This window comes from Natrix helvetica (assembly GCF_964273705.1).
Source record: "Natrix helvetica genome assembly, chromosome: 1".
NCBI classification, from domain to species: Eukaryota; Metazoa; Chordata; class Lepidosauria; order Squamata; family Natricidae; genus Natrix; species Natrix helvetica.
In genome coordinates, this window is record NC_138548.1 from 175368239 (window position 1) to 175390889 (window position 22651).

At 36.1% G+C, this 22651-nt stretch overlaps 1 protein-coding gene across 2 annotated transcripts in view; it reads right to left on the reverse strand.

The window, feature by feature from the left end:
- Positions 1 to 1297: 1297 nt before the first annotated feature.
- Positions 1298 to 22651, reverse strand: part of STAT4 (signal transducer and activator of transcription 4) — a 38329-nt gene continuing 16975 nt past the window's right edge. Inside the window, exons 11-24 of one of the 2 annotated variants that reach the window (XM_081934994.1) lie at positions 22514 to 22573; positions 20353 to 20370; positions 20165 to 20258; positions 17224 to 17268; positions 15538 to 15621; positions 13076 to 13174; positions 11651 to 11786; positions 11365 to 11417; positions 9008 to 9102; positions 7715 to 7851; positions 7215 to 7406; positions 7012 to 7078; positions 6639 to 6747; positions 1298 to 2315 (exon numbers count right to left, since the gene is read on the reverse strand). In XM_081934994.1, coding sequence (XP_081791120.1) covers positions 2289 to 2315; positions 6639 to 6747; positions 7012 to 7078; positions 7215 to 7406; positions 7715 to 7851; positions 9008 to 9102; positions 11365 to 11417; positions 11651 to 11786; positions 13076 to 13174; positions 15538 to 15621; positions 17224 to 17268; positions 20165 to 20258; positions 20353 to 20370; positions 22514 to 22573 — 1216 coding nt within the window. In that variant the 3' untranslated portion in view covers positions 1298 to 2288. The remainder of the gene's footprint in view (positions 2316 to 6638; positions 6748 to 7011; positions 7079 to 7214; positions 7407 to 7714; positions 7852 to 9007; positions 9103 to 11364; positions 11418 to 11650; positions 11787 to 13075; positions 13175 to 15537; positions 15622 to 17223; positions 17269 to 20164; positions 20259 to 20352; positions 20371 to 22513; positions 22574 to 22651) is intronic. The other variant, XM_081934995.1, reaches the window with a different exon arrangement.

Sequence of the window (22651 nt, forward strand, 5' to 3'; positions counted from 1 at the left end):
TAGCAAAAAGGGATTTTCCAGAAGCACAAAAGAGTTTACAGTACTGAGAAAAATGAGGACAGCACAAGAATCTGACCTACTTGACACAAAACAGTCACACTAAAGTCAGCCAACTTTGCTTTTTCTGCGTTTAAAGTTTTGTAGGCATCATGAACGAGAACGTCTTTATTTCTATGGCTAATTGTTCTGCACAATGAGATTTTAGAATGCTGTTGGTTTTGCTGTACTGTACCTAGCTATTCTATAATAATAAAGTTGAGAACCAAAACAATACATTACTGTATCATTTTCACCTCAAAACATAGTTTATCTCAAAATTTTCCAGGAGGCAAAGCGCAAATAAAACAATTTTGACAAATTGATGATGAAGAGATACCAGATGCAATATGCTTTAAACTAATTCCAGGCCTGTTTAAAAGTCACAATAAACCAGCTTCACTTTGAGTTTAGATGTAAACTGTAAACTTGAATCTTCACAGCTGTAAACTTTAGGGATTTTTATAAAGTTATGTGTCACCAAGGCCAAATACCTTCCCCTTTATGCATCCTTCAGAACCCATGAAGAGTTTTCATAGCAAATTTGTCTTTCTTACTATTGCTGCTGCTTTTGTAAGGAAGTCATAATTGTTAACACACATTGTACTAAATGGAATGTCCTGTGTGAAAGTCGATGGCTTAAATCATAGCAATTTAGATGAAGATTCCCATGGCAAAGAGTTTGACAAGTGGCAAAGATTAGATGGTTGCCTCCCTTCTCTACTTCACCCCTCAAAACCATCTCTATTGTCCCATAAAAACAGCCTCTGCAAAGATTAGTAAAATAGCCTGTGATAAAATCACATGAAGACCCCCTTTGCTAGAGTGGCTTTTCTCTAAAGATGCTAGCTAACCTTGAGAGTTAGGGTAGCACAGTGAGAAGGAGAAAGGCTCAAAGGGATAACCTGCTTGGCCGGGGGGGGGGGGGATAATTGGGATTTTCTTTTTTTTTTGGTAAAAATTAAAGAAAGATAAGCTTGCTCTAGTTTGAGTGTTCCTTAAAATGTTAAGAAACCAAAGTTCACCCATAATTAGAGGGTGTTCTTGGAGTTACAGGTACGTAGTTCAGGGTGTCTCGTGTTGAAGTGTACAATAGGAAGTGTACTATGATCTCAGTTATTCCTGTCATTCCTAGTTCTACAGAATCATGTGATTGTAATATGTTTTTTTAGATATTGGGGACTTGTAAGAATGGGTGGATTGGAGAGACCTTATAAACATCATAAGCAAGCAAGCAAACAAATAACTCAATAAATAAAATTAGAAAGTGTTTATATAAAATCAGAGTTTTGTGCAACAGCATTGGAAAACTATAGCATAATCATGTAACATGCTATACAAGTTTAAAATATTGGGAAGTATTTCATTTCCTGATGTGGAACATCACTTTCTGAGGAAACGAGATAATCCAAGGATTATCTAGTTTCCGCTCTGGATTTCAGATGACTGTTAATTTAATTTTGTTATTACAGTAACCTGGCTTTAAATACAAATCTACAATATGATGTGTTTCACTTTCAATCACACTGCTGTTGAATTTCCATAACATGCTGTCTTGAAACTTTGTCACTTGTAAACAATTTGGTATAAAAGCATATTGAACCATTAAAAAAAATAGGATATATTGAAAAAGCATAATTTTGTTGTGTGTGGATTGGATTAAGCATCTGACCTAAATTATTAAACTATGAAAATATTGCATTAATCTTGCATTTAAGTAACTTGCATTAATCTTGCATTTAAGTAACTTACTTACTTAAGTAAGTAATCTCACTTCCTATTCTTCACACATGAAATAATGTTTTTATTTTCAGGTTTGAATAAATCAATTTTTCTAATATCTAAATTTTGGAAATGAAAAATATCTTAATTGAATAAGCCACAAGTGGATAGATCCATGGAACAAAATTGACCGTACATTTTGGTTAATGTGATTATCAATATATACATGATAAATCAGATTAAATTAACAACATTAGAGTTTGTGTGATTTGCAAATTCAACCTAGTTATATCAATGAAAATTTGAATAGTACAATATATGAGATTCATTCTAGCCATGTCAAACCAATATCTGAACCAGATCAAATATTTGTTTAAGCAAATTAGGAGTTACAGTCAAGATGAGAATTCTGTATATCACTTGGGAAAATATATTTACAGTATTAAAAAATTAAGAACATTCTCTTATAAACACATATTAATACACACAAACTTGTTCATTTGCATTTCAAAATCTTCAGTATCTGAATGTCATTCAGCTGTATACGGAGAATTCAACTATAAGAGAAAAAAGATACAAGTTTGTTGGAATTAATAGATTTTTTTCTTAAATGCAATGTGAACCGCAGTTTCTTAAAAATAATTATAATTCCAATAGGATTCAATTTATTCTTGTAAGTAATTTTAAAAAATGAAAATGCCATGGACATAATGATTGATACTCCTTAGAAGTTAAAAGACATTGGATTTTAGTGACTTCTCAAAGAAGCTACTTATTTTAAGTAGTATCACAGATGTCTTCAATCTCATATCGGTCATTCTGCTTATCTGAATGGAGAAAAATACTCAGGCATTTTGTGTCATTGTGTACAGCATAGTGAACATGGACAGGAAAATAAAAGTAGGGAGATGTCTGAGGAGGAAGATAATAGCCAAGCATGGTAAAGGAAAAGGCTACAAAACCATCTCCAAACAGCTTAATGTTCCTGTGATCTTGGATGTGAATATTATCAATAAGTTTAAAGTCCATAGGACAGTAGTCATCCTCCCTGGATGTGGCTGCAAGAGGAAAATTGATCCCGATATCAAGAGAAAGATTGACTGGTGGGAGAAAGGACCAAGGAAAACTTCAGAACAGATTGTGGCTGACCACCAAAATGAAGATACAGGCAGTCCTCAACTTATGACAATTGAGTTCAAAATGAGTTTTGCCCCATTTATCTTTCTTGCTTCTTCTGTTAAGTGAATCACTGCAGTTGATAAGTTAGTAATTTGTTAAGTGAATCTGGTTTCCTCATTGACTTTGCTTGTCAAGAGGTCGAAAAAGGGGATCACATGATCCCGGGACACTGCAACCGTCATATGTACGAACCAGTTCCCAAGCATCTCAATTCTGATCCCATGATCATGGGGATGCTGCAAAGGTGATAACTGTGAAAAACACTGATAAGTCACTTTTCAGTGCCGTTTTAACTTTGAATGGTCACTAAATGAACTGTTGGAAGTTGAGGACTACCTGTACAACAATATTGAGTTGTGCCATCCAACACTGCCTGAGTGAAAATGGCCTTCATGATAGAAGATCCAGAAAGATCTCACTTCTGAAAGACAGACACAAAAAGCCCAGACTGGAGTTTGATAAAATGCATGTTGACAAACTACAGTCCTTCTACAGACTTTGGGCAGGTGAAACAAAAGTGGAGCTTTTAGGTAGGTCACAGCAGCTCTAGGTTCACAGAAGAAGAAAAAAAACAATGTCTTTAAGGACAAAAACACCATCCCTGTTGTAAAACATGGAGAACACTCCCTAATGTTATGGGGTTGCTTTGCTAACTCCAGCAATGAGTGCTTTGAATCTGAGCAGAGCACAAGAAAACCAGAAGATTATCAAGGCATTCTGGAGTGAAACATAATGCTCCAGTGTTAGAAAGCTCTGTGTTAGTTGTAGGTCATAGGTCCTTAGGCAAGATAATAATCTAAACCATATATCTAAGAAAACCAAAAATGGTTAAAAAGCAAACATTTGTTTGTTCTGAAGTGGCCTACTATGAATTCGGATCTGAATCCACTAACCAGAACAATTTGTTCAAGAAGAACGGGACAAATTTCCAGTTGAGAAGTATGGAAATTTTATTCAGAGTTACAGAAAGTACTTTGATTGCAGTTATTGCCTCAAAACAGTATGCTGTGAAATATCTACGGAATAGATCAGGGTACCAGTAATTATGTCCATGCCATTTTCATTTGTTTATTAGATAACTTTGGGTTGCGATGACAACGAGACTGGAATTTCCATTGCTAAGCAGTGCAGTTATAAAACCCGATATCACATGAGTGCATCACTTAGTAATAGCAATCCCACAATTTTTGTTGCTGTCATAACCCAAAGACCACATAAGTCATTAAATGAGAACCTCATGTGACCGCAATGTGGGAAGACATAGGAGTCCCAGATAAGCAGCCTGATAAGCAAGAATTATGGCCAAGTGGGTACTACAGAGTGTGAGTGGGCCAGTAGTTGCTTCGAGTGGGTGTTATGGAGGTTGAGCAAGTGCCACAGATAGGAGTTCCTTGGGAGAAAAAGTGGCATGAACAGGAATGGCTTACAACTTCCTGCCAACTTCCCTATTGACTTTCTGAAAAGCTGGCAGGAAAGGTCATACATGATCACATTACTGCAGGAAGCTGCAATCATCATAATTGAGAGCTGGTGGCCAGGTGTCCGAATCATGGTCAGGTGACTGTAGGGATGCTACAATAACCACATCTTCAAGGGCAAGTAGTAAGTCTCCCTGGTTCAGATCCTTCATAACTTTGAACAGTTATTAAACAAATGGCTGTAACCACAGGACTACCAACACTTGCAACTTGTACATCAAAACTGAAGTGTCTACTGCATGGGCTATCAAATAACATTGGTGGATGCCATTTACCTATGTCAGTTTCAACTTATTTCATTGCAAATTTGGATTCTTTGTGAAAAAAGTAGAAGGGTACCAAAGGGCACGATATTTGTATCTGCATCTGTAGAACTTAAGTAAGCAGAAAACAAAGAAGGGTGGAAAGGATGGGACCAGAATAAAATAAAGTAGCTCTGGCAGGCAGGTTGTCTAAAAAGTAGGTAGCATTTGGGCTAAAATATGTTTTGAATAAACAACTTCCATAAACATTTCAAATTGCTATTACTGCATTCAGAATTATGTTGTACATGCCCATTTCATTAGCTTCCAGAGAAGGAAACTGAAAGTAGTGAAAAAGTATTTGAAATCTGTAAGAAGTAAAGGTGTGGCAAGAATTACACAATGTATTGTTTAAATTTTGAGTCACTAATAAACTAACAGGATAAAAAAATAAGGAAAATGAATTTCATAAATAAAAGCAATGCTTTCTGTCAAAAAGTATTTCTCTCTGAAGAATTGGGTTTTTTTAAAAAAAAAATAATACATTCCAATTTTAACCAATATATTTTATCTAGTTTTATCAATTTTTAGTTTTATCTAGCATCTATCTATTTTATCTTTGTTGTTAGCCCAGGTTCTAAGCTTCTAAGCTTTTGAATAGTTTCAGCATCTTTAAGGAATCCACCTGAAATATTAATCAAGCACTGTTAATCTTTGGGGAAAGCTTCAATAATTGTACTGAACCACCAATGTCCTTAAATTGGTCGGAAATAATTTGAGTTGCGACAGTCCAACATGATTGTGATATAACTTGAGTATCTGCCTTTACGAATGCACCTTTTGCTATATTTCCACTTTCAGTTACATTTACTTGTTTATAAAATGATTTTCACCTTCCTGAATTGACTGTTTTAAGTTCTGTATATTCAAGTTGCTATCATTCCCCCAATAAAGATATTCTCAACGGCAAACCATAGCGATGTATGAAGAATCAAACTAGAAATAGCAGCATTTGCAAATCGACACTCTTTTATTAAACAGTTATAACAATAAGCTCTGATAATTAAGATAGCTTATTATTTCTCATGAATCAGTCATTTTTTCACTACCTGCTTGTACAACTGTGGTAAATGGTGGTAGATTTTTAGGAGAAACCCTCCTATACTATCCACCTCTTACAATACTAGACAACACAGTATCAACAGTAGAGACCTTAAAGTTTCTAGGTTCTATCATATTTCAAGACTTAAAATGGACACCTAGCATCAAAAACGCCATCCAAAAAGCACAACAAAGAATGTTCTGCGCCAACTCAGAAAGCTCAAACTGCCCAAGGAGATGCTGATACAGTTCTACAGAGGAATTATTGAGTCTTTCATCTTGTTTGGCTCTGCAACCAAACAAGACAGACACAGATTTCAACGGATAATTAAAGCTTCAGAAAAAAACAATTACTACCCACCTGCCTTCCATTGAGGACCTGTATGAGTCAAAAAGAGGGCTGCGAAAGTATCTACAGACCCCTCACATCCTGGACATAAATTGTTTCAACTTCTACCCTCAAAACACACTATAGGGCACTGCACACTAGAACAACTAGACACAAAGAGAGTTTTTCCCCCGAATGCCATCACTCTGCTAAACAACTAATTCCCACAACACTGTCAAACTATTTACTAAGATTGTATTACTATTCTTTTTCTCATCCTTCCCATTACCTATCTTCTCTCACTTATGACTATAACCTTGTTGCTTTTATCTTTACTATGTATATTGTTTTATATAGTTTCCTATATATGTATGATTATGATTTGATTGCTCATTTAATATCCTATAACTATCACTAATTTATGTACACTGAGAGTATATGCACCAGACAAATTCCTTGTGTGTCCAATCATACTTGGCCAAGAAAGAATTCTATTCTATTCTATTCTATTCTAAAAATAAAATAAAAAGAAACAAAACCTGTGTAACTTACAGCAGTTTCCATTACAGAAGGGCTCAAGTGTTCTCTCAAAACAGCATAAACACTTGGTGACATGGGAAGAAGATCTGATGGAGAAGGTGGATCTGTGGAATTATTCAGACTTAAAAAGAAGACAATTATGTTTAGTGAGTGAAACATGATATACTTTGTAACACCTTACTTTTATTGTTCTCATATGTTTGCAATGCCTTTCCTTTCATCCCATCGCCCCGTTTCTCTCAATCAATTTTTTTTAAGGTTTGGGTTTTTCAGTATGTTTTAACATCTCAGTTAAAGAACAACATCCTGCAGCAGAGTTTGCTATATTTCCTATATTAATTGCTTTAGGAAATAACAACTGAAACAAATAAGAATGATTACTCACATTTTGGAGACTGGAATGAAGACAGAGGGGACATAACCTTTGGTTCCTCCTTCTGTAGGTCTTGATACTAAATGTAAAATACGATGCAAGTTAAATCTGGATCATGACTAAAAAAGTGTAGGAGATTCTGGGTATGTAGGAGGAGGTCACTTCACACATTTAACTCAATTAAGGGAAGGGAAGACTTCAGAATAATTTCTGACCTTCATTAGGCTGAGAGCTGTAGTGCTTTCCAAAAGCTTTGTCTTTGGGGATATTGGGATAAAGATACTGCAATGGGTTTTCAGGAATATTATCTGTCGAAATAACTTTGTAATCTCGTAATATGTCTGCAAATGGCAGGGCAGTTAAGCGGCCTTTGTTATATGGTTCAACAGAGTGAAATTTCACTTCCCCTGCGAAGATAACAGAGTTGTTAATAAGAGGATAGAGTTATAAGGAGCACTATAATATATGGTAATCAAATTAATAAGTGGATAGGTTTGCAGATTTTATAAACAAGTAAACAAAAAGAACAAAGCACAACTTGAAAATAAAATGCCAATTCACAAATACTGCCAAATCGAATCAAGCATCAGTAGTTCAGCATGTCAGATCAAAGGATCAGAATTCTTTTGTATCTATCCACAAAGGATTTAAGGAATCAGAAAGGAAAGATGAAGATAAAATGAAGGGTTATGTATTTTAGCAGTACAGAACTTACCATTTTCAGACTGGGATACCCAGGTAAACGTAATCCCTCCTAAATTACTTTCACTAAACCTCAGCAAAAACGTCCCAGGTTTCTTGTCTTTCAGCAAAGCTCGCTCCTTTCCTTTGTTCACAAAACCCATTATACACCTACAAACAGGATATAAAAGTACAACTTTATGTAGATGCATACGTGTAAAAAAGGACTGGAATTCACTTAGGAAAATGTTATATGATAATCCCAGATAATTTCTGGTTGGCAGACAAAAACGAAAGCTCTACAGGATTAATCAACCTTGTAGTCTAACAAAAGAACAAAAGACCACATACAATTATGGAAGTGGCCCTGGAGGAAGGAATTTATTTTTCAATTGCCATTGATACAAATACAGGAATGGTATTTTGTCTGGTAGCCGAGCAGGTGACAACGTTTAACTATTTTTGGCTGATCTGGAAAAAAACTGGAAAAAATAATCATCTGATTATTACTCAGATGAGAAACCATCAAGAATTTCCCAGTTTGCAGGCTACATTGGGAGGTCAACAACAACAAAACATCCTGGAAGCAGCAGCAAGAAACCACTTCTATATTGCTGCCAAGGAAACTGCATTCAGTTTCAAGCTTCAACGTGTGTTTGAATTTGAAGGAGAATCTGCTCTTTCTCCGGGTAGAACAAAAGCTTCAAAGAAGCAGTATATACAAACCGCTTCCTCAAAATCCCATCCTCCGCCATTGGATTTCCCACCATCATTAATGTCTCCCAAACCTCTTTAAAAAAATAAATAAATACTATTGGAGGATTAATAATAGTGATTCTTTCAAGTCATATGCTAATTGGTCCAAGCTTCTGCCAACCTAGCAGTTTGAAAGCATGTAAAAATGCAAGTAGAAAAATAGGAACCACTTTTGGTGGAAGGTAACAGTGTTCCGTACGCCTTTGGCGTTTAGTCATGCCAGCCACATGACCACAGAGACATCTTCAGACACTGCTGGCTCTTCGGCTTTGAAACACAGATGAGCACCGCCCCCTAGAGTTGGGAACGACTAGTACGCATGTGCGAGGGGAACCTTTACCGTTACCTATTACTGAATTATTTCTGCAGCAAAATATCAAGAATATTACATTTCGGATTCTGATCACAGAATTCTGCAAATTGGATCAGGGTGTCAGAACCAGAATTCGGCCAACTAATTCTTCCCTATGGATTTGTTGAATATCAATTATATTTATCTTCTTCTTTTTTGCACAAGCAAAGCTTCTCTCTCCCCCCCCCCCAGCTTTTCTTTTGCAAAAATGCTGCTTACCCGTCAATCCAAAGAGGAAGAATGTGTTTTTTAATCAGATCCAAGATTGCTTCAAGCCACGCCCAAAATGTAAATGATTTACCAGGCAAGTGTTCCTGTTCATAAAATGAATTTGGGTATAGTATAAATGAAACAATATATTTAAGTACAATATCAATAAGCTCACATCATTTAAGTCATTTACAAAAACGTTGAAATATAAAGCACACAGCACTCTACTGCCATTTTCCATCTAAAGAGGAACTATTGCTGAGTAAAGGTAGTCCTCGCTTACCAACCACAATTGGGACTGACAACCTGAACTTGTTAGTCAAATCATTTTGGGTTATTAAGTGTGACATCATAGGACTGCCACTTGCGACTTCCTGCCAGCTTCCCCATTGACTTTGCTTGTTAGAAGTCAGCAATGAATTGTAAATGGTCACCAGTTGCAAAGCACTTATATTGAAATCACGTTGATTGCACAGATGCTGCAAAGCCGCAACTTTGAAGATCTATTGTAAGATTCCTTTTTCAGCACCATTATAACTTTGAACAGTTGCCAAGCAAGCAGCCAATAAGCAAAAACTGTACTCCGACACAATGATTTTTGAGAGGGCTATATATTCATTTATTATCATGAAAGAAACCTAGATATATTATATCTACATACAGGTAGCCCTTGACTTACAAGCATTCATTTAGTTGCCATTCAAAGATACAATTGCACTGCAAAAAAGTGACTTATGACTGTTTTTCACACACATGACCATTGCAGCATCCTAATAATCATGTGATCAAAATTTGGTTGCTTGGCAACTAGCATGTATTTAGGGTGGTTGCGGTGTCTTGGAATCATGTGATCACCTTTTGCAACATTCTGAAAAGCAAAGTAAATGGGGAAGCCAGATTCATTTAACAACCGTGTTATTAACTTAACAAGTACAATGATTCTATTAACATCTGTGGCAAGAAAGGTCACAAAATTGAGCAAAATTCACTTAACAATTACCTTGCTTAGCAACAGAAATTTTGGATCCAATTGTTGTAAGGTTGAATTACAAGGACTACCTATAATTCTAAATCTATTAAGGGAGTTATTAAAAAATGAAATAAGCTTGATCTGGCAAGACTCTCAAACGAGCCCTGGTACTTAACTTATTGTCTTCAAGGTGCTTATAGATCAGTTTTATCTATTCTAGCTAGCATCTTCTGTACCTGAGTCAGATGAAATGATCAGAATTTCCCCTCTTTTTAAAACAGTGACATTAGCTCTGTACAAGTGTTCCTTAATAGTTGTATTTTTAAATAACTGTAATATTTAATAACTGTATTCCATTCTTGGGTATTACTCTAAGAGGTCTCCATTATGCCTTTTAAAATACATATGTCTTTTCCTAGTAAGAACTCAAACTCACCTACTGAATACTCTAAGTATTAGTATATAGTCAATGAGGGCAATGAACTTTACAAGTCAATATTTTTTCCCAAATATTTAAACCAATATTTTAAGCAATACTTTGACTTTTTTGCAAGGCATAATTTATCTTAGGCTCTTTCTTTAGAATTTCAGTTTACCCACAGACAGAACCAATTCACACTTGAGCAAAACATATTTTTACCAGTCCTTTCCGTGACCCTTTTTGAATTTCACAAGATTTTGATAGTTCTTGATTAACTATTATTTGTGCTTTCTGAGAAATGAAATGTTACTCATTTAATAAAATTATCTTCAAGGTTCATATACTCCAGAACTCCAAACAAAAAAGTCCATTTCAAACTTCTAAAGGCCTCTTCTCCATCTTACAGTTTCAGAGAAGCTTGTTTTTCATTATGTTGTTCCAAATATTCCAAAATATCCAAATCATTTCTACTATTATCTCATAATTATCTTTTGAGTTAAAAAAAAAAATCCTAAACAGAAACTAGTTTTGCTGGTTTTGCTCAAGCGTTTTATGAATGTGTCTTCTATAGGCGTTTCCAGTATTTTTTAAGAGAATCAGTTAAGAGTCAGTCTTAACTTTTCCACTGTTCCTTTTTAAAAACATTGTCAATGCATTTAAAAATTGCTCTGTGGCATTTTACAAGTAGTTTCTTTTCCAAATAGTACAGTCACCCTGCACTATTAGTACAGCCACCCATAGTACATTCACTACTGAAGCATGGTAGACCCACTAACCATTGTATTTGCAATAGGGAAAATGCATTTTAACAGTAAGGTTACTTATAGAAATTTCACATAAGGATACAAAACGGTTCTAAAGAAAAAAATAAGACCCTTATAGAAAGGTCCTGTGATACTGCAGGATCAAGCTTATATAATAAAAAAGTAGGAAAGTAACATTTTGAAAATGAGATGTATTAATGACAACCTGTACCTTACAGAACTTTGACCAAGAAAGCTGATAATCACCAGAAGTAATCTGTTGCCCTAAAATATAAATAGAAAAAAGTGTGGGTAACGTCCTTCAAAAAATTCACTTGTTTTCAAATGAAATCATGACAGTTTAAAAAGAGAAACCTGTTTTCTTAACTGGAACTTCAAAGCAAAGACTCTTTTCTACTACTCTAATTGAAATTCTCATGTCCATGTTAAACAGTGGATGGGACATTGTATACATACTTCTTTAGTCTGATAAGGCAAAGCACAGTCTTGGTTCCTACCTGTTAGCTTTTCTGCCAGCATACCGAGTTGATCTGAATTCAGTCCACGGCCAACATATGATGAAAACTGCCAGCTGAGGACTTCCAAGAGTTGACTCAAAGTGACAGGGATTGGATTATTAAAGAAAGCCAAGTTCTGCAGCCAAATAAAAATTAATACAGAATATGATTAAATCCATTTCCTGTTTTTGTGTATTACTATAAACTGTTGGGAGCCTCTGAGGGCCCAACGATAGGGGAAAGAATAATAATTATATTTAAATATTGTGAAAATTCAAGGCTTTTAAATAAAGTCAAAAACCCTATGTAGTTCATTTTTAGAGACTCTGGAAGGAAACTGTCAGTAGCATAATTAAAATAAGGATATTAGTAAGCTTCAAATAATATGGTGATGTTTTACACTTCAGAAATTTTAAAACAAGTCTTTTTAGAGGCAAAACATGCAGTTATAATTCAGTTTTACTGTAAAATGTTAAATATCTTTGTCTGTATGCAAATGGCTGGCTGCAGGTCTATGGTGCTTTTAAGTCCATAATTCTTTTTGTAGTGGGTGTAGTAATTTTTATTTTGCTTTATAAATTTCAGCTATGAAATATGCAATAGTAAGCCAATTGCTTTACTGGCTACTGCAGTCCTAAAAGAGAACATGCACTTTTGAAAACACCTTTAAATTCATATTTTTTGTTTTACAAACAAAAAAAAGTGAAAGACAGTGCATTTGCACTTCTTCAAAAGGTCAAAAAATAGCCTTCAAAAATATCTATATTCGGGAAAAGGCACGCTCATAAATGAACAAGAACATAAAGAAATATGGAGGAAATTATCTATTAAAACACATCTATTTTTAAAATGTGGAGCATAAACATGCATACAGATTTTGTAAATGGAATAGTTATTTTCATTTGCAAAAAAGATTTTGACCGAGGGAAGGCTCCTCGGGAAAAAATTAGCTGAAGGTCATATATACCTATTAATCTTTTCTGCTGATCAACGAACTACAGGTAGTCTTTGACATACGGCCACAATTGAACCCAAATTTTCTGTTGTTAAGAGAGACATTTGTTAAGTGAGTTTTGCCCCCTGGTATGACCTTTCTTGCCACAATTGTTAAGTGAATCATCACAGTTGATAAGTTAGCAACACGGTTGTTAAGTGAATTTGGCTCCCTCATTGACTTTGCTTGTCAAGAGGTCATATTAATCAGTTGCCAAGCATCTGGATTTTGATCACATGACTATGGCGATGCTACAAAGGTCGCAAGTGTGAAAAGCGGTCATAAGTCACTTTTTTCAGTGCTGTTATAACTTTGAACAGTCACTAAATGAACTGTTGTAAGTCCAGGACATCACAGGAAAGATGGCTAAGGAGGCTTACTTGCTTTTATACTCAGTTTGTGAAAAAGATAATTGGCTATGCAAAATGTACCTGGAGTTCACTTGTGGACAAGTTGTACCAGATGACGGAAGCCCAAGCATTAGGCAATTGGCTGACATTAGAAATCATCACCACTGGTAAACAGCTTGTCTATTGAGAAAGATAGACGAAGAAATCAATGTAGATACAGAACAGAGCAAGATTTAATAACCTGGGGAATAGATTGCAGTTCTACAACAATTGCATTGTGAGAAGTTAGAAAGGAGAATATGCTCTCTCAAATTTTTGCAAGGATTGACTATTGAAAACTGGATATACAATAGCAGAGTTGGAAGGTACTTTGGAGTCTTCTAGTCCAACCCCCTTCCTAGGCAGGAAACCCTATACCGTTTCAGACAGATGACTATCCAGCATCTTCTTAAAGACTTCCAGTGTTGGGGCATTCACAACTTCTGGAGGAAAGCTGTTCCACTGATTAATTGTTCTAACTGTTAGGAAATTTCTCCTCAGTTCTAAGTTGCTTCTCTCCTTGATTAGTTTCCACCCATTGCTTCTTGTTCTACCCTCCGGTGCCTTGGAGAATAGTTTGACTCCCTTTTCTTTGTGGCTACCCCTGAGATATTGGAACACTGCTATCGTGTCTCCCCTAGTCCTTCTTTTCATTAAACTAGACATACCCAGTTCCTGCAACCGTTCTTCATATGTTTTAGTCTCCAGTCCCCTAATCATCTTTGTTGCTCTTCTCTGCACTCTTTCTATAGTGTCCGCATCTTTTTTACATCGTAGCAACCAAAACTGAATGCAGTATTCCAAGTGTGGCCTTACCAAGGCATTATAAAGTGGTATTAACACTTTACATAATCTTGATTCTATCCCTCTGTTTATGCAGCGTAGAACTGTGTTGGCTTTTTTGGCAGCTGCTGCACACTGCTGGCTCATATTTTAAATGGTTGTCCACTAGGACTCCAAGATCCCTCTCACAGTTACTACTATTGAGCAAGGTACCACCTATACTGTACCTGTGCATTCTGTTTTTGTTGCCTAAATGTAGACCCTTACTCTTTTCACCATTGAATTTCATTTTATTAGATAGTGCCCAATGTTCAAGTTTGTCAAGATCCTTCTGTATCTTAAGCCTATCTTCTGGAGTGTTGGCTATTCCTGCCAGCTTGGTGTCATCTGCAAATTTGATGAGTTCCCCATTTATTCCCTCATCCAAATCATTGATGAAGATGTTGAAGAGTACTGGGCCTAAAACAGAGCCTTGGGGTACTCCACTGCATACTTCCCTCCATGTAGATGCAGTTCCACTGAGGACTACCCGTTGAGTGCGGTTGGTCAGCCAGTTACGAATCCATCTGGTGGTGATGCTGTCCAGCCCACATTCTTCTACTTTATCTAGTAGTAGGTTATGGTCTTATCAAATGCCTTACTGAAGTCCAAGTAAACTATATCGACGGCATTCCTCTGGCCCACTAATTTTGTCACATTATCAAAGAATGCAATAAGATTAGTCTGGCATGATCTGTTTTTGAAAAAACCCAGTAACCCAGTCCCCCCCCTTGCTGGGTTATATTTAAGAGGTTATGCAAAATGTAACCTAATTTACCTCGTAAGCAAATTTTGCATTCGAAATAAATTAGACAACTGCTAAAATACCGTATGCAAATGGGTTGTTTTTGTGCTGGGAATTTACAACTAATGCAGTTAATTTTGTTAGCTATTTCATTTTCAGTTTTTGTTTTCAATATGGAATGAGAAAGAAGAAGTAAAGGGCAAATTTAGCTGAAGGAACAAGTCTGCACAGAGCACAAAATTCTTACTGAACTCTTCAACCCATCAGTAGTTGGTTTTCAAGTAGATATTCCTAGCAGAGAATCTAGGTCACTTCGTATCAGAAGTTACAGATGCAAAAAAAAAAACCAAGAAATGAAAACCATATAAGATCTGTTCATGCTATTTTATAATCCCTCCTATATTGGGCTCCAAAAATTGAAATATTTTCATTACATGTACTTTCCAGCACCTAAAACAGGTACTTACTCGTTCGAGCACCACACAGTTGGCAAATACAACATGATTCATTATTTTGTAATAAAATTGTAACAGACAAGTCAGGGATTTTATTGTAATGAAATATTAACCATTATGGCAGTATTATAAAGAGCTTCATTGAATCTGATCAATGACTCATCTAATCTGATCCTTTGTTGACAATGATAATAGGCAAAACTTTCCAAGAGTTTTACTGCAAATAATGGTTTGCATTTTTCACCTCCAATTAAAAAAAAGAAAATATTGCAGGTATCGTTTACCTGCCAAGAGTATAACTAACTTATTTAACTGAAGGGTCAGATTACATTTTTGGTTACTTGAGAGAGGCCCAGATGTCTTCAAAACAGTCTTATTTGATCAGCTGAATATAATCCATTAGCACAATGCTAGTGAATAGTATGCATTATTTCTAATTCAAATGTTCCCCCATTCATTCAGCCTGGTTCAAAAACACTTACTTCCAAATCTATAGTCAGCCCACATAAGCAGATCTGTGTTTCAAAAGTGATTGAATGTAGTTCTTCAGTTACCATTTGAGAAATCTGAAAAGAGGAATAATAGTTTTTAAATGACATGGATTAAAACTGTTAAGATAGAACCATGATGGCGCAGTGGTTAGAGTGCAGTACTGTAGGCTACTTCTGCTGACTGCTGGCAGCCTGCAATTTGGCAGTTCAAATCTCGCCAGGCTCAAGGTTGACTCAGCCTTCCATCCTTCCGAGGTAGGTAAAATGAAGACCCAGATTGTTGGGATCAATATGCTGACTTTGTAAACTGCTTAGAGGGTGCTGTAAAGCACTGTAAAGCGGTATATAAGTCTAAGTGCTATTGCTATGTCTGCCTCATAACATTTAAAAATACTTAAATATTTTGCTAAAGCATATGGTCATTGCAAAAATCTCGTTCATATCCTCAAATCACAGAAGTGGAACTGAAGCTGAGCACAACAGTACATTTATTTATTTGTATATTTATTAAATTTAAATGTAGCCCACCTCACTCGACAAAGGGACCGTGGTCATTGCATAGTGTTACATATTAATTTCAAACTCAAATGTACATATTACAGATACTATTCTGTATTTTCATTTGGTAATTTACAGGTGACCAAAAAGACCAGAAGAGGGAGCCACAAAGCTATTTTCTTTCATTAAACTTAAATAGGGAGAAATGAATTGAAAACATTTTAGCAATAACATTATAGTATGACTTTGTTATTTAAAAACTGGTTATTCAGATTCTTAGGCTCCATTTGTACAATTTTTCTCTTCAAAAATAGTCTTTTGTCTGAATTTAGTATTCAGGGTGTTCATCATTAAGACAGATTTACCTGTCTTTGAACAAGTACATAATACATTGTAACAAATAGTAAAACATGGTGCCATTATAAGTGTCTGGAATCAATTTATCCATTTTAGGTTGTTCCTTCTTAGATAATAGGTCTTAGGAAATATTAGCATTTATGTTTCAAATATTGCAGCATTATTTTGTTCCTTAGGTAATACGCCGAAATGCTATATAGCAGTAATGGTGAAATTTTTTTGCCTCGGGTGCCAAAAGCATGCGTGCGTGCCCACCACCATAATTTAATGCTCCCCCATGCCATGCCCTCTGTGCATGCATGCGTGACAACCCTCCCGCTGTCCCATGCATGCACGCACGGCTTTCTTGGAGTCTGGGTAGGGCGAAAACTGCTTCCCCCGCCTCCACCAGAGGCCCGAAACAGCCCATTTTCTGACCTCCAGAGGTTTTCCTGGAGCCTGGGGAGGGTGAAAAATGGCCCAACATGCAAACCGGAAGTCGAACTTCTGGTTTGCGGGTTGGGTGCTTTTTTGCCCTCCGGAGGCTTCATGAGGCTTCCCTGAGGCCTCTGGAGGGCAAAAAACAGCCCAACGTGCAAACCAGAAGTCCATTCCCGAAAAATGGTCGAAAATCAAGGCTGAAAATCATCTGGCCGGCATGCACATGCACGCTGGAGTTGACAGAGCAATACCTTGTGTGCCCTCAGAAATGGCTCTGCCTGCCACCTGTGGCACGTGTGCCATAGGTTCGCCATCACGGGTATATAGTATTATTTTCTTTGATCTAACAAAAGTTAATGGAATTATGCTACAGCCAGAGCTCAGACCATTATTTCTTCCTACCTCATTTCCTTTGTTTGTACCACTTGCTTTCATTTCTTTTGGCTGCTAAAAGAATTAAAATATAAGACCAACATCAATACGCAAAATGTTTTTTCACAGAAATGTTTAATGATGAGATTCAATATTTACCAATAAATATTAAAGTGAAATGATATGGGCTATTGATGGCTATCGTTTGACTTCTCTGAAATTTATTTCATTGTTTTCAAGTGATTTAATTCAGCTACTTCTAAAAAATGAAAAGTGCATCAACAACTCCTATACTATATTTTGCTATGATTATTAATTTGTCTGTTTGCTTTTATTCAGCTGCTTTATAATGTTTATATATACTTCCTTCCCATGTATAATATTTTGTTCTTAATAACCATTCAAAGCTATTACTAGTAAGCTAACAATACTGGGGGATCTCTGTGCTGAAGAATTCTGTATCTACAGGTAGTGCTTAATTTACAGTCACAATTGAATCCAAAGTTTGTGTTGCTAAGCCAAACATTTCACAATCCTTCTTGTCGCCGTTGTTAAATGAATCACTGTAGTTAAGTTAGTAACAGGGTTATTAAGTGAATCTGGCTTCCCCATTGACTTTACTTATCAGAAGGTCGCAAAAAGGGATCACATGACTCCAGGACCCTGCAACTGTCATAAATATGAACCAGTTCCCAAGCATTTGAATTTTGATCACGTTGACTATGGGAATGCTGCAATAGTCATAAGTGTGAAAAACGATCATAAATCACTTTTTCAAACGGTCTCTAATTGAATTGTTGTAAGTTGAGGACTACCTGTAATTTTACAGTTCATAGCTGTGCATTTTGAGTGCATACAAATAAATTCTCCATAGATATTATCTTCGCTCAATATTTGGAACAACGTCATAAAAATCCATAGCAAGAAAAGTTTATGACAAGGAGTGCTTCTTTCAAAGGGAGCCTTTTCTGCATCTCCCACCTAAGCATCTGTGGATTGCAAAGGGCAAGTCTATCTGTTAACAGCAGTTTAAAGGAACATGCCTCATATTTTGAGAGTATAGGAAATAAATAGAAAAGTGCCAAGGAGGAAGGGAGGGTTCTTTTGTTTCTTTTATTGTTGTTGTTTCCAAAATCTGGAGAAAAACAGAGAGCACGGTGAAAAGGTTATTGCTTGTTCTATACAACGTAAGTAAAGAATAAACTGACCACTTCCTTATGAAGAAGATAACTAGAAAGATAAGGGTAGTGTGGGGGTGGACAGAGGGAGAGAGACAGATGACACTTGGATAGAATAAAACAAGAGAAAAGAGAGAGAAAAGAATATAGCACATACAGCTAAAATAAAACTGAAGAGAAAGTCTTGAAACTGCTTGTGACAAGCTGAATAGTAATTCCATTATTAAATACAGAACAGGAGTTTTGTTAACCTACTTTTCTAAAAAAAAAAAAAAAAACCCAACTCATATCCTGGACTTTCTCATCATAATGAGAAATAATATTTTATTTGTTCATATCAACTGATTCTTTGAGTAAAAGTCATACAGAAGTGTATATAGAATAGGTTTACTATATTCCAACAAACTACATTACTATGAAAGAATAGATGAGAGGTGAGTTCATAGTTCAACATATGTGATCTAAATAAAGCACATTCAGCTGGTGACAACAAAATCTTTTTTTTTCCAAAAATAAATCTACACTGTACATAAATTTGAAACAAATTCTATTTCTGTCAAATACAGTAAAGTTTTGTTACAATAATTCAGAGATATTTCTTTTTTTTTAAAATAATAAAGAAAAGTGTTTCTATATTGCTGTGAATTTTTTGGTCCCCAAAATGGTGTCTAAAAGCTATGAATTGCGATTTCCACAGAAGCTAGTTATAGTCTCAGAAGATAATTCCTGCATACAGAGAGGATATGTTCTATGCAACTCAGTGAATCTCTCTGTATTTTTACCTCTCAAAGGAGGAAATGCAACATTGTATTTGTATTTAATGCATTTCCATCTTTGAGGTGCAGGGTTATTTTCCCATGAAAATAAGAATTTGACCCCTGTTCATAAATTTGTTTTTCTTGTTTATTTTTAATTTAAAAGAAGCTGGATTTGCTCCTTTCTTCCTCATATCTCTGAACTCTCAAACAGAAGTAGACATTAGCAGCAATATATATTCAGTTAGAGAAATACTTGTTCCTTTCTGATTAGTAAGGCCCAAGCTACACTTGACAATTAAATTCATATTTCTATTTAATATACTTTAATAATAGCATTAAAAAGACTATCTGAGTGGCAGGAGGTAATAATTAAAGGAACCAATGCTGCTGTTTTTCTCTTCCTAAAGAGGGGTTTTCTTTTGAGTGATTTCTTCCAATTGTGTTAATAACTGAGGGAAAAAAGTGCAGCTCCATTGCCATATTTGCTCTGATCTTATGAATTATCCACACCTATCCCTCAGTTCACCCATCCACCCATCCCTCATCCCTCAAATACTTTGACCACCTAATGAGAAGAAAGGACTCACTGGAGAAGAGCCTAATGCTGGGAAAGATTGAGAGCAAAAGAAGAAGGGGACGACAGAGAATGAGGTGGCTGGATGGAGTCACTGCAGCAGTCGGTGTGAGCTTAAATGGACTCTGGGGAATGATAGAGGACAGGAAGGCCTGGAGGAACGTTGTCCATGGGGTTGCGATGGGTTGGACACGACTTTGCAACTAACAACAACAACATCTCTCAGTTAATGCTAGAAACCTATAAAAGTTAGATGCAAACATGCATCTAATTATTGGTCACAGTTTGAACCTAGCTGGCAGTGGCAGGGATTCGATCAGTACACTGCTTCTAATTAAGTTATACCAAGTTCAATGGAAACTCTCAGTATACAATTAACAGGAATGCCATATCCATAAATGTTGAGAAGCAAGCAAGGCTTTCCAATTCCCGTGCCAAAATAAAATAAAAAAGTCATTTACCAAATGTCGAAATTCCACTGAAAGGTTCCCGTTTGCAGACTCATCCATGTTCATTGCTTTTATATGAGTCCCACACAGAACAAATCTGCGGTTGCTAGAAAACATATCCCAGTAAGATTGAGAACCGCAGGTGAAATAAGAAGCAAAGTGTGTTTATACTTAAAACTCCATCATTTATATTTTCTTACCTTATAGTACAGGCATTCCTGGGTTTTAAAGAAACAAACAAAGCAAGTTAATCTTGTGCCATTCTTTGAACATACAAAATGTCTTTCCTTAGTCAACTGAATCATTTCCTGAACTTGCTATATGCAAGTTTACTACTGAAATCTCTTGGGGATTTACAATAAAAACATACAATGTAAGTGAACGCAAACAGATTAAAAAAATAAATCTTCACCAATTGAAAAAAGCATGCATTTAAAAGCCTTTTAAAATAATCAAATCCCATTACAGAAGCTATGCTTTTAAAGCTTTTTTAAAAAGCCAATAGAGATGTCAACCATCTAAATGGAGTGTATGGTTGGGATGGCTTCAGAAAAGATCTGAGTTACTAAGAGAGGAATCTAGGGGAAATCCTGGGGCACAAACTGACATGGATAAAAGATTCTCTGGGTCAATGCCTCAACGTAGGGAACCAAAGTGAAAAATCTCAGTCTAGAAGCCTTCTCCAGTTCCCAGTTCCTTCTGGGAGAATGTAACTCTATGCCAGGGGTATCCAATCTTGGCAACTTTTATACCTGTGGACTTCAACCCTTGATGGCTGGGGAATTCTAGGACTTGGTCCACAAGTCTTAAAGTTGTCGATGTTGGACACCTCCTCTAGAGCCTTGGAACTGTGTCCCCTCATAAAGAGCATCTGCCGTCAAAGTTCAAGATGTTAGTAGGTCATCAGCATTTTGTCAGTACAGAGCTCTGAATCATATAATAATATTTCCCACAATGATCTTTCCTTTTCAGCTCAGATACTCAAAAGCACTGAAGGCAGAATCAGTCTGAAAAGGCCACATTTACAACAGAACTCTAAGGAATTTGCCTAGCAGTTCCCATGGCCATTACCACTGTTAATAGTTGCCTGAGACGAAATATCAAAAGTAAGCTATGGAAGTTTATTCAAACATTGCATCTTTAAGTCTTCTAAAAACACCCACATTTTATTATACCATACTATACAGTGGTGGGTTCCTACCGGTTTGGCCAAACCGGTCCAAACTGGTTGTGGTTTGGCGGCCTGGGTTGCTGGAACCGGCAGCAACCAAGGACTGCTATGGCTCCACATCAGTTCTCTGGGCGGTGCCATAGGCGCCATCTTGTTTTTTGCTTCTGCGCGTGCACAGAACAATTTTATTTATTGCACTGTGCACATTGGGGGGGGGGGGGTTGCGCCCATGAACAAACTGGCAGTAGGGACTGCCAGTACTCACCTCTGCTACTATAGTTATCATAGTTATCATAAGTCTGACTAAAACCTGTCATCAGCTTCATCTATGAAATCTAACAAGTTATGAGGTTGAACTTCAAGGGCATTCTTTGGCTTTTCAACTTTGTGCTTTAGAATGCTGACGCCTTTGAGTTGCAGGTTCACACCGCAAACAACATAAAGGGAACTTCAATCAAAACTGTCTAGTTTTGTTGTGGAGCAACTACAATGGCTCAAAGCAGTGGAAAGACTTTCATGAGTCTGAGTCTGATGATTCAGTTGCCACCTACACTTATGTGTTGACTTGTTCTTTTATTAATCATGCTCTTTATCATGTTTTGATTTTATGCTGATTTTCTTCTTACCATGAATGTTTTAAACTTCTTTTTATAAACTGTGTTAACCCCCGATAAATGTTGGGTTGTGATGATAAACAAATAAACAAACAATGCCACCCTATTACATTTCTATCACTCCTTTGTCTTATTTTCTTAAGTCTCTACAAATCCATTTTTGTGCCTTAACAGGAAGTGTCTAAATATTTCTAGATGCATGATAAGGAGGAGATGGTGGTGTCCAAATTTGATTAAACAAATAAAAAAGTTACATTGGCAATTCATCTTTCATTTTGGCAAGAAAAGACTACAATGGGCTCTGCAGAAAATATTTCAGGAACAAAACAACATTAGAAGCCTGAACAATATTTAGAAGCGAGATACAGTAATATTGGGATTTGCATACAAAGCTAAGCCATCTTTTTTTTAAAAAAAATGCTTTGCTAAATGTAAATTGAAATAAAAGTGTTATTCTGATCATTTAAAAATCTGAAGCAAATTGACAGTTGGATTTATTGTCAAACATTTTCAAAATATCTTGAGAATTTTTACTAAATATTATAATGATCTATTTTTTAAAAAAAACGTACGTACTTGTCAATAGTAGCTTTCACTTTAATCTGGTAGTTCAGGTCTGGCAATTTAATAAGTAGCCTAGAAAGTTAAAAGTGTGGAATTTAATATGACTGAATTAAAGTAGGACATAACCATGGGTGCACTAACTAATTATTA